The sequence below is a fragment of the Kogia breviceps genome, chromosome 2 (genome assembly GCF_026419965.1).
Source record: "Kogia breviceps isolate mKogBre1 chromosome 2, mKogBre1 haplotype 1, whole genome shotgun sequence".
Taxonomy (NCBI): Eukaryota; Metazoa; Chordata; class Mammalia; order Artiodactyla; family Physeteridae; genus Kogia; species Kogia breviceps.
Window position 1 is genome coordinate 106,454,412 of NC_081311.1, and position 12,968 is coordinate 106,467,379.

At 48.0% G+C, this 12,968-nt stretch overlaps 1 protein-coding gene across 3 annotated transcripts in view; it reads left to right on the forward strand.

Annotated features, from left to right (window-relative positions):
• The window catches only part of MGAT5 (alpha-1,6-mannosylglycoprotein 6-beta-N-acetylglucosaminyltransferase), a 389,028-nt gene that overhangs the window by 332,972 nt on the left and 43,088 nt on the right, over nucleotides 1-12,968 (forward strand). For all 3 annotated transcript variants that reach the window (XM_067025906.1, XM_067025907.1, XM_067025908.1), the window contains one exon: nucleotides 6,887-7,036. In XM_067025906.1, coding sequence (XP_066882007.1) covers nucleotides 6,887-7,036 — 150 coding nt within the window. The remainder of the gene's footprint in view (nucleotides 1-6,886; nucleotides 7,037-12,968) is intronic.

Sequence of the window (12,968 nt, forward strand, 5' to 3'; positions counted from 1 at the left end):
CAGACAAGAAGCTCCGCTCAGAGACGAGGCGGAGGCTGCAGTACAGAAAGATGTACAAGATCTTCATTCTGTAGAGTCAACAAGCCCAGCCCCAGCCTTTCGGGGAGATACATCACAGTAGCAATCAGTAAGGGCTTCCATGGCTAGTGTGGGGTGAGGCATAGCATACTCCATGGCCTTGTGGTTTCCTAAGGAAAATATATGATTCATCATTGTATATTCATTCATAAAGTCATGGAATCAGCCAATTCCTATATTTGCCAGGGAAGCAGAGGAAGCTACTATAAAAATGGTTAAAAATCCATGATGCTCGAAATAAAGAATCTGATCACCAGTGTACTTGTCAGGATTCTTTCTGCTGAAATGGCAGAAGCCAAGCTTTCCTAGCTTAGGACTGGGGGACTCTCAGAACCCAGGAAAGGGCAGGCATGCCCTGGGCAGAGATGTAACTGGAACAGTGGACCAATACCCTGCTGGGACATGCACCCTCTCACACTTGACCTTCTCTTTGTGACGACTTACTTTCTCTCTGTCTGGAGCCGACCTTCATGCAACAGGACTGATGCTGGCTTCAGCAGCCTGGTTTCCAACTCACTGCTTTGGCTCTGGAGAGGGATTGGCTCTTCACACCCATTCAGCCCTTCCTGGGAAGGACGCCCACTGGCTTAGCACTTACCAGGTGCTCTCCATGGATCAACTAACTCTGTGCAGGGCAGCAGGATTATTATTTTTTAAATGGGAGGCCACAAGGTGCCCTGTGGATGAGGGAAAAGAGGGTCCAGGAGAAGGGATGTGCATATCTGCCATGAGGAGCAAGGGTGTTGATGGGGAGAAAAGTACATAATGTCCACTGCAACCCAGAGCTCAGAACGCTACCATTCGCCAAAGAGCCTTCCTGTACCCCTGACTCACCAGCTGGAAAAGAAAAGGAGGGCTACAGATTGTGTGGTTCTGCCTTCTACCTCTCCCCCTGCTAAGGACTCAAGCGAGTGTTGCTTTAGATTGAATTGTTTTCCTAAAGCTCTTGATTCAAGCTCTGAATATCTTATGTCCAGTTCTACAAACAGCTGCCGCCAGCTACACACTGAAAGCCCTGCTCCTTGGCCCCAGCATGTTCTCTCCTTTTCCTTAGCATCTTCCCATCCCCTGCCTCCTGATGAGTTTGGGTGGATTTAAATGAGTTTAGGTAGATTGAAATTTTAATCAGTTTGATTGGTTGTATTTAATGGGAATTTAAATTGAAGTGAAGACCGAGAGCATTGAGGGGCTGCAGGCTGCGAGCTGGGACCTTTTGGAGGCACATCTCACCCCCAAGACAGGGGTGGTGGCATGCTGCGGTGTGGTGACTCCCTGCAAGCCCTCTTGGACTGTGTCTCAACAAATTTGTAGGTGATGGGGTTTATGGTGGAGACGATTTTCTCTGACCTTGGTCTCTTAAGTCAGAGGAGGAAAGCTTTCTGGAGAGTGATATTGATCCAGTTCTTGGATCAGTGGGACCCCCAGTTCTGGGGTGTCACCTTGACCGTGGGCCTGGATGTCCAAAATCAAGAGGGGAGGGTTCCCGGTTGCACACACACCCCTCCCACTGGGGGCCTTCCCGTAGGTGGGGAAAGGCAGGCCAAGACCATGATTAATTTACAAAACTGCAGCGCCGCCTTTTTTTTTTTTTTTTCCTTAATTTTTATTTTATTTTGGAGTATAGTTGATTCACAATGTTGTGATAGTTTCAGGTGTACAGCAAAGTGATTCAGCTATACATATACATGTATCTATTCTTTTTTGGATTCTTTTCCCATATAGGTTATTATAGAATACTGAGTAGAGTTTCCTGTGCTATATAGTAGGTCCTTGTTGGTTATCTATTTTATATATAGTAGTGTGTATATGTTAATCCCAAACTCCTAATTTATCCTTATTTCTTAGACATAAAGATAGCATTTTCCATTGAGGAGAGACAGAGATCCTCTGAACCTCTTTTTGGCAAAAACTAGGTCCTCCAGTGAGATGGCAGTGGTGCAGGCTTTGGTGTCGTACCGACTGGTTTCTGTTCTTTCTTGATTGCGTGTATTTTAATTTTTCTATTTCAGTTGTGAAATATATCAAATATGCTCACCACCCAGATGTACAGATGTTGATATTGTCCAATAGTTTTCTTAAGAGAAAAATGATATAGTTCAAATACCTTGAAAGCTCCATCCGCCTCCCCAAACCCTCCCTTGCCTCCTCAGTGATCAATAGCTGGAAATTGTATCTATCATCCCCATGCATATTTTTGTAGTTAACTCCAAATGGCCATATGTAAAACTATTGTTGATATGCATAACATTGACTACTACTGCTTTGCATGGTTAAAAAATGGCATCGGGGCTTCCCTGGTGGTGCAGTGGTTGAGAGTCCGCCTGCCAATGCAGGGGACACGGGTTCGTGCCCCGGTCCGGGAAGATCCCACATACCACGGAGCGTCTGGGCCCGTGAGCCGTGGCCGCTGAGCCTGCGCGTCCGGAGCCTGTGCTCCTCAAAGGGAGAGGCCACAACAGTGAGAGGCCCGTGTACCGCAAAAAAAAAAAAAAAAAAAAAATATATATATATATATATATATATGGCATCGAGCCATACAGATTCCGTCCCAGCACGGCTGCTTGCTTGTAGAAACCATGGACTAGTTGCATCACCTTTTTGAGCTGCAGGCAGATTGTTAAGATGCGCATTGTGTTCACCCTGGCACAGTCCAGGTGAGCGAGGATCAAAGCCTGGAGAGGAGGAGACAATTTGATATTGCAGAGGCAGAATCAGCAGGGCTTTGTGACTAATTTGATGTGTGGAATGCCAAGTGTGATGCTGGTACCTGGCTAGGAGACGAATGCCAATCATTGATATCGGGCGCCTGAGGGTAAGGTTTCTGGTCTGGGAAAGTAAGGCACTGAATGACCTGTTAAGGTGTGGAAGTGTCCGTGGCAACCCAGGAGGGGAGGTTCAGGAGGCAGTTGGATTTTGGGAAATTCAGGCAGTGGTTTGGAGCTGGCGATGCCTCTTTGGGTTCCCTTCGCATCATGTGAGCATTCACTTGGGGAAGGAAGGGGGTGGCTCCTCCCCGGAATCACCCTGGCCAGATTTCTTCAGAATTCTGACAAGTGACAACAAGAGAGCAGAGGTGGAATCACTTCATTGTCATGTCATCTTGAAAGGTTAGGGTTATGCCTGAAACATTTCTTTTTCCCTGTAATAACCTGTTGTGATTTCCTCCTTCATGAAGTTACAGAAATCCTCTATGAAGGGAATTTCTGTTTTCAGACTTTACCGTGCCTTCTTGTTAATAAGTTCATAGACTTTATCAGCCTTGGCCTATGCTTCTTTCTCTTTGCCTGAACTTGCCCCCTTGTTAAACTTCAAGGAGCTCCCGCCTTTTCTGGGAGGGATGGTAGCACATGTGTCTTCCCAGGCATTCGGTGTGGGAATCCTAACCTCGAGTTTGTCTGCAGTGAGTATTCGTCTCCAGGTTAGGACCTGGGTGATCATTCACTGTTCTCCTTTGTCTCTCACTGCGGGCCTGGTTCAGGGGCTGTTGGTCCATCCTGACTAGTTAGCAGCTGGTTTTTCACAGGGAAATGTCTCTATTTGCTTTATTAAAGAAAAGATGCCTGCCCCCACCCCCGTCCCTGCCAAAAGCCCTGCATGACATCCTGACACCCTCCCTTTAGATGGGAGGGATCCACCCTGAGTAACCCAGACTAAAGAGTTGGGGAGGAGGGGGAGGAAGTTTGGGCAGCTGCTATTATACTAGGGATCCAGACAGACTCTGGGCCGATGGGGTGGGACCCAGAAGCACCTCTGGGCCCTGCTTTTCTCTCTTCTGTCTCTCTGCTTTCTTTTCTCACTCTCTCCTCTCTTCCTCTCCCTTCGTCCTCCTCCTCTTACCTTTCTTTCCATCCCCTCTTCTAACTCTCTCCTCCCCCTCCCTGCCCCTTCATCAGTCTGTCTCCCCCTCCCCCATCTTTCTCTCTCCCTCCTCCTTCTCCCTCCCCCTCCTCTCCCCTCCCCCTCTGCTCTCCCCCTCCCCTCCCCCTCCTTTCTCCCCCTCCCCTCCTCTCCCCCTCCCCCATCTTTCTCTCTCCCCCTCCCCTCCTCTCCCCTCCCCCTCCTCTTTCCCCCCTCCCCTCCTCTTCCCCCTCCCCTCCTCTTCCCCCTCCCCTCCTCTTCCCCCTCCCCTCCTCTCCCACCTCCTCTCTCCCCCCTCCTCTTTCCCTCCACCTCTTCCTCCTCCCCCTTTCTCTCTCCTCCTCCCCCTTGCTCTCACCCTTTCCCTCCACCTCCCCTCTCCTTTTGCCCTGCTCTTTCCCCACCCCTGCACTCTTTCTATCACACTCACAGGGGGAATGTCTAGGTCACAGTCACTCCAGGTCCCTCTTATTACCTATTATGCATCTTTGTCTCCCTCTCCTCCTTTCAGCTCTTATCCGGTTCTCTTCTCATCCCCACCCCCAAGACTGGCATCTGACTTCCCCAGAACTTGCATCTGGTCCATAACTGCCAGGACTCCAACTCCGCATGGCCTTTTTGCTCCAAAACCCCAGCCGTCTGTCAGTCCTCTCTCTGTGAGCAGGGTTCTTAGCTCCTGAGAGAGAGTCTGACTAGCTCAGCGCACTGCCCCAGGCTGCCGGCCACACTGTCCCAGGCTGCCGGCCACACTGTCCCAGGCTGCCGGCCACACTGTCCAAGGCTGCAGGTGGGCCTGGGGATGGGCCCCTCAGGTCAGACACACCCTGGGCCGACCAGGAGTGGCGGGGGGTGGGCAGGGTTTCAGAAACCCTTGCCTGCCTACTAGGGGTTGGGGTGCAGGTAGAGCCCCTGAGAAGGGGGTTTGTGGGCTCAGGAGTAATCAGGTCCCTCTAGCACAAAAACTGTGTCATAGACCCCCTCCAGTTAACTCACACCAGGAAGATGATCCTCAATTTGGCTCAAGCTGAATGGGAGTCATGGTTTATAAACTGCTCCTAGGCACCTCTGCACGAATGGAAGGGTATACATTTCTGAGGTAATGAATTTAGCATCTTCCAGCCACGCCGAACGTGGCATGAAATTAGACTTTAAGTCGGAATGTTCATTTTATTCACACAGTAGGGTGCAGGGGTGGACTTGATTGATTCTAAACAAAACAAAATCATTCAGTGCATAAAATGGAGAATGTGGACTGTACTGTTTTTCCAGTCATGAAGACTTTGGATACAGGATTTGGAACGTGTATCCCCCAAAGTTGAGTCCTTTGTAATATTCTCACCTGCCAGATGTAGGCAAAGGGGTAGACCCTGAACCGGGCTCAAGATGCCTGGAGCTGCCCTATCAGGTCAGAGTGAGGGCCCCGCGCCCCAGGGGTGTCGCTGCCCCTCCTCTCTTCGGAGCCAGCTTCCCCATCATGTGCTCTGCGGCTGCTGATGCCACACCCCCGTGTCCCTTGCGGTCTTAAGTCACAAAACCGGCGATTATTACACTTTCCTGGAGTGTGTGAAAACAGGCTTCACATGGGAAAAACCCATCCCACTTTTATACAACTGGAAAACATTACAGAACTTGAATCTTTCAAATGTCAAAAAAAAAAAAAAAAAAAAAAAAAAGACAACACACAAAATCCAGCTTGTGTGACTTAGTCACACGGAAACGTGGAGAGGAAGGGAAAAGGAGCTTGCTTCCTCCATTCAGGTGGTTTTGATTTAGAAAATGTGCCTCGAAATTCACTACCTACCAACACAGAGGAGAGGTTTTGTTTTGCTTCTAAGAAAAGTAAAACTACTCTTGAATGTTTCAGGCCTCCTCAAAGTTTCCATTTAACGTTTTTTCCACTTTTGTCTACCTGGATATTCTCATTATCTCTGCATCTGCTGAGTCAATCAGTGTATATTGTGGGAAACTCTCATCTCCCCGTGATCCGAATTAGGTGGGATCCAGTTCTGACAACACAAGTTAATCATCACTAGAAATACTGGCAAGAGCTGCGGATATTTGTGTTCCTCGGGGACAGTTTAGCGTCTCCAGATAAATATTCCAATCCAACTGACTGCCTTCTCTGAGCGTTCCTTCCCCAAACTTACTCCCCCATAAGGAGGACAAGCCAAAAGCAAAGTGTTGGGTCCCTGGTAATTTACAAGGCTAGGACAATACTTCAGAACAACTGGTCTTGGGCTTCCCTGGTGGCGCAGTGGTTGAGAATCCTCCTGCGGATGCAGGGGACACGGGTTCGTGCCCCGGTCCGGGAAGATCCCACATGCCGCGCAGCGGCTGGGCCGGTAGGCCATGGCCGCTGAGCCTGAGCGTCCGGAGCCTGTGCTTCGCAAGGGGAGAGGCCACAACAGTGAGAGGCCCGTGTACCACCAAAATAAAAAATTTAAAAAAAAATAAAACAACTGGTCTTGAGCCATCGTTGGTATTCAGTAGAATGTCGCTATAGGATATGTTTCTTCTTGCAGAATTGTACAGTATCCATGTGACTGTTTTTACCCTCAAAATCCAGTCAGATTACTTTTTTTTTTTTTTTTTTTTTTGCGGTATGCGGGCCTCTCACTGCTGTGGCCTCTCCCGCCGCGGAGCACAGGCTCCGGAAGCGCAGGCCCAGCGGCCACGGCTCACGGGCTCAGCCGCTCCGCGGCACGTGGGATCCTCCCGGACCAGGGCACGAACCCGTGTCTCCCGCATCGGCAGGCGGACTCTCAACCACTGCGCCACCAGGGAAGCCCCAGATTACTTTTGAAAGAAGTTTTAGGAACAAAAAGTTTTAGTTTTGCCAAATTCATGCAATCTTTATGTTAAGAGCTCCTGTCTCTGTGGCCTCCAGCTATGAGGCAGGTTTTTATGAGAACGAAAAGAGAAATACCTTCTCCTTGTGTCCCCTCTTTAGAATAAGAAGCTCTACTTGGACATCATTCACACATACATGGAAGTGCATGCGACTGTTTACGGTTCCAGCACAAAGAACATTCCCAGTTACGTGAAAAACCACGGGATCCTCAGTGGACGGGACTTGCAGTTTCTTCTCCGAGAAACCAAGGTAAGTTTTTTGTAGTTTTGTAAAAATGTGTCAGTATTGTTGTGCGGAGGTTTGTTTCTCTTGCCATTGCAAATGAGGTCAGAATCTTCAGTGCTTTCTTTTCAGTGGTACCGTTGATCTTCAGGTCATTGCTAGGCAGTGGTTTTCTAGCCTAGGTGTAGCTTAAAAGTTAGCAAATTGTGAAAGGAGGTTGCTACCATTTAAAACTTATTTACTGAGGACCTGCTTTGTGCCAAGAAGCGTCAAGTGAGGGGCTGGGGACATGGTGGCAACCAGGAAAAGTAGGATATCAGACGTTCTCAGAGAGCAGCAGCTTTCCCAGCAAGCCTGGGGCACTTAACTCCTCCACCTCTCCAATCACCCCTGTTCAAGGAACCCATCCCCCAACTAGCTTTTCATCATACCTGCCTGTTCAAAACGTTTGTACTGGACACTGGAGAAGTTCAGACAAGGGAAGAGTCCTTGGGGGCTCAGGGAGCAAGGAAGGCATCGTGAGAGCTGTGAGAGATGAAGGACGCGGCTGTGGACGCACCTGGCATTTGGCGCAGACGGCAGTGAGTCAGGTGGTGGAGGTGGAGAAGACACACCCAGGAGAGTCAAGAGACCAAGCCAGCGAGTCTGTGTGTCAGGAAATAGTGGAAGATAAAATCTGATAAGGGGCTGAGGGTCTGAATGTCACAGATGTAGAATTCAGGCCACGTGGTGTGGGTAGGTGGGTAGGAATAACTGATGGACGGTCATTTCAGTAGCATGATGAGCGTGGTGTTTTCACATCCTGGGGGCGTCCATCCAGTGGTCTCTGTCCGTTCTATAATTCTGATGTGGATGCACCCGGTGAGGTTAGCGGACCTGCAAATAGATCAGTGTTAGGCCTTTAAGCGTTGGCTGGCACGTTGATATATTCCTCATGTTTATTAATAAGCTCTTTTTAAAAAAAGTTAAACGTATATATCTTAAAAATCTTTCCGTATGAGAAATAGCTGGGCTAAAGGATATATACATTTTTAGTTTTAAAGGTTATAGCCAAAATGGCTCTGTAGATATTATACAGTCTATCAGTCAGTGTTTGTTACCTTTCTCTCTTTATGAGTGAGGTAGAGCACCTTTTCACATGTTTATGGCATAGATTCCTGATTCCTGCCACTAAATGCTACACGTTCTTTAGGTGAAATACTGCAATCCATTAAAAGGGTTACGGTATTGAACACAATAACATCACAGGTATTAGACAAATATATCAGACTTCAGTAAATTATTTAGATAAGTAAAGAGGATTGCAATACATATCATGAAAATTCATGTTTATTAATAAGCTCTTATTTGTGAATTTTACAAGTGTCTCTAGCAGCTCCTATGTGCCAGGCATCATGCAAGGGACCCAGGAGCAAAGACAACAAGCACGATCCCTGCCCTGCATTATCAATAGTGAATTGTTCAGCTCTGGTCCTGACGTCATTTTCATTGTCAAGGTAGAGGGGAGAGGCTGAGCGGATGAGCTTCTGTGGCATCATAGCATTTCTGATCAGTGTGTGTGATACTTCAGTGTGGGAAAGCATATTCATATATGCTGTCCTGTTTACTTCTCACCACACCCTTCAGAGGTAGGCAGGGCAGGTGTTACTGTTAACTTTATTCTAAACAGGAGGAAATAGACTAGAGAGTTGGGCTTGTCCATTGTCACTGAGGTCACCCTGGGGGTAACCCTGACTCGTGATTTTTTTATTGCAAGTGAAAGCTCTGCTAGGCCCTCGACGTACCAGCCTCATGAATAAACATACACACTTAAGAACATTCAGTGCATACTTACAAGCCCAAAGAATCTGCATCTCCTTTCTGCCTCGGTTTCTCCATAGGTAAATGCATTTGATCATTTCTACCTCCCAAGTCATGTGTGTGATGCCATGAACAAATTCACTTGATAAATTTCTCTCCTTGGCCAAAGATCTGGTTTGTTTCATTAAGATTTTATTTCTTTACAAGGTCATCTGCAGTCTGATGACGGTGGCCATCACCAGTGCTCCCCCGTTTGCACTGTTTGCTTTCTGTTCACCTTCTGTCTTAGGAGGACATTTTAGAATCATTAGAAAGTCCGGGCTCTTTAGCCGCAATGCTGTTTTTGCTTCATTTTACTTTTCCCCACATCAGATTGTGGGAGAAGCTCAAGCTCCTTTAAAATTACAGTTGGCAGCGCTGCTTCTCTGTCATCACTGTCCCACACGCTTCTATTAACCCAGCTGTGTGAATGTCTTACTCAGCCTTACAAATCTTAAAAGAACACTTACTTACAGACTGTCCACTTACCCTGTCAGAGAATGAGAGATAGGCTGAAGCTAACTAAGGTCCCTGATGTCTGGAGAGCAACAGAGAAGAGGCCTGGAAGGCCTAGGCCATGAGGTCGGAGATTGCCGGAGATTACCCAAGGATTACAGCTGGAATTTTGAGTGTAAGGGTCATCTGTTTATCCTTGAAAAACTGGTACTTTCAGAGGATGTCGCTGATCCCATTTTGTATTTCCTGTTCAGAAGACTAGAATATGTGAAAGGACTCCGAGTGGAATTGTGGCTAAAACCGTTGGCAAATATGATGAAAATGAGGCAGTTGTATTGCTGAGGCTACCCAGAACACAGCAGCAGCACTGAAATGAATGAATCTTGGGCTTTGGAATAATGACACTAAAGACTAGTCAGGCTTTGCCCTTATAACCCTTTCTGCCTCTAACTCCTTTCTCGGTGTCTCTGAGCAATTTAAAAGTGATTTATTCCAATCCACATTGAAAGTGCAGAACTGGGGATGCAGAGAAGCAAATGTGTGTGGAATGAATGGGATTTGCACGTTTCTCAGACTCGTTATGGGAGAGGGAAGCAAGTCGGGTGCCCCTCAAGGTCTAGAGACATATTGAAATGATTGATGCATAATCAGCTTTTGTCTTATTATTTTTCTTTATGAGCAATCTTTGAGTCTCTGCACCAAGCCCAGAAAACTGTCTCCTCAGCAGAATTATGTCCCTGCGTGCGAGGAGGGGCCCTCATGAAGGGCCCACAGAGCCTATGGAGGTGGGAGGGATTCATCGTAACCCTCAAGTCGGGGCTCAGGAGCTGGGAAGTTGTTGAATGTAGAAGTCTCTTCTAATAGGCATATAAATGTGGATGAATTCATTATTTATCAAAAGACCAGAGACGAGTCATTTGGGCCAGCAAACTCCAGGAGAGCAATTTAAGCCAGCAAATAAGGACTGAACTGGGGTAGCGTGTTTTTATTTTTGGCTTCAGTCCCCATCTCTCTTAACGTGATTTCTTTCTTCTCCTTCCTAATTTTCCCCTCCCTGTGCCCAACTCCCCCAGTCTCACCAGGGGAATTTCCTTACAGATTGGGGCATTCGCATCCCACACTGGCTTGGAGGAGCATTTGGAGTGAGCCCAAACACATACCTCCCTTTCTGACAGTGAGAGTTGAGAACAAATCTGGCTGTGGGAAAGGAGAGGAAGAAGCAACTGCTTCTCCTGCTGCTGCCACACACCTTTTCTGCACACAACTCTGGCCATTTCCCCCTCCAGCCCTTGGATGGGGCATGGCAGCCCTGTTTCCCTCCCACGTCAGCTCAGCAGCTTAGCTGTGGGACTCGCCTAGAAGCCCGGGCAGGGTTGGAAGATAGGCAGTATGTACTACTGTCCCTGTTCTATTCCATCCTTGGGTCTGACCTCCCGTATCAACCGTGGCTCTTCCTACAAGCTTGGATGTGGTTGCACAAGCTCTCTCAAAACCCCAGGGCCCAAGGCAGCCACCACCAGTGGACCAGAGCCTCGTGCAGCTCCATGAGAACCCAGGGGCTCTGCTTATTCTGTTGAGAGGTACCTTCTCAGGGCCTGGCTTGCAGAGGCCTTCAGATAACCGTATGAAGAATGAAGGAAGGAGTCCAGACGAAATCCACTCGCCATCTGGGATCTTGGGGCCATGCCCTTAGGAGTGATTTCTTGCTTTTCTCCTGAATCATGTGCCTAGATCTCCAAGATCTCCCCAAGAAGGGACATTGTCCTTCTGATATGCCATGCTTGCCTCTCCGTGGTGTTGCCCACATCCTCAGGCCCTGTGAGAGAGAGCCCAAGAGCAAGCTTACTGCTGGAGCGACCCATCTTCCATGTCTACTTCAGGTCCTCCAGTGTTCAACCTCAGGCAGTCAAGCAAGTTTCATCCTGGTGACAGGTCCCAAAAGCCATTCCCGTTCCAACTAGATGGAAAATAATTTGCATACACTTACACATGCACACACACTCCATCCTCCGCCCTCCCCTCCCACATATGCATACAGAATGAGAAAGGTACGGACACAGGATTCATTAACCTCTCCTCACACCCAAATACACACAACCCATTCACATTATCACGGGGCACGACCATGGGGTTTTACTGCAACAGTAACGACCGTTTCTCGAACCCTTCCCTGTGTTAAGCCCTTTTCGTGAATTCTTTCTTCATCACTAAAGTCCTCTGACCTCGGTTCCCTTAGAGCCCATCTTAACTGCGGTGGTGAGCCAGGCCTGTGATGCCTCCGCACCGTTAGGAGCTGACGGGTAGGCCTGGTGAGGTCTTGGTGTGAGCGTGGTAGTCCGGGACAGCTCCTCCAAGGAGGTGCACCTGAGCTGCCTTTTCGTGGCGGAACTTGCATGCTGGCACAGCTGAAGATGGTCGGCATCTACAGCTGTATATGTATCTGAATGTTCTCTTCCTCCCCATCTCCAGGGTAATATGCTTTCGCAATGCAAATTGCAATGCATTTGATTTTGTGCTGGGGCTTCCGAATGACCGAAGGGCAGGGACTTGTGATCTTGATGTTGTGGTTGGTTTTTCTGTTTTGTTTCTGGAAGGCTACTTACGTAGTGGGCATAGTCTGAGAGTCTACCCAGTGAGCTGGTCTCCAGGAAATGACCTTTGATTTAGTGGCCGAGACTGACTGACCTGGGGTGCTTAAACGTGCTTGGCAAGTATCATTGTCTCTGTCTCCTTTGCCCTTCTAGGCCTTTAGGAGACAGCCTTCAGGTAGAGTAGGTTAGGGGCTTATGGAGCCCAGGAGAGGGTGTAGCCAAACGTATATGGGAGAGATTTTGGCCACTGTTTTTTCTTCCATCAGCGTTGGGTACAAAAGGGAAGACAGATGTCCAGAGAGGGGACCCTGCCGGCTACACAAAAGTATCACCTGTCAGGAAAATAGATTTTCTCCATACCCAGCCTTGTATGGATTCTTTTTAAAGGTATAAAAGGGATACCTGTTATCAAAAGTGTAATGATTCCCAATCATTATGTGAAGAATAAACAAGTAAGGCTTGGCCATAACATGTGGCTCATGGGACTGGCCTTTGCTTGAGGCAGTCACTGTAAACTATGTCCTCTCTCTCTTCTGATGGATGCTCCTCCCTGTTTTGTAATCCAGCTACTTTATGAAACACAGAGAACTCATAAATACACATAAGCAGGTGCTGAACCTCTTGTAAAACCCCACAACCACAACTCCTGCACAGCAAACTCCAGCTAGATAACAAAAGGTCGTGCATGTGCTGCACTTAAAGTTGAACCTGGGTTTGAACTTGGACTAGCGTTTAGCGAACATTTACTAAGTGCCAAACCTTGGAATACATCGTTTCCATGAAATATCTCCTCGAATCCTTAGAGCAGCCCCATGAGAGAAAGCACGATTACTTTCACCACTTTACACATGAAAAGACAGGTTTAGAGAGCTTGTGTTACCTTGACTAAGGCCCATAGCTAGAGAGAATGCATTATCAGTGGACCTCAGATAATCCATAGAGAGAGGCATATAACAATTTCCCACAGTTACAGAGCTAGGAAATGATGCAGTCAGGGTGGGAAACCTGGTCAGCCTGACTCCAGAGCTTGTGCTCTTAATCACCACATTGTCCTGATCTCAGAACTACCTTTT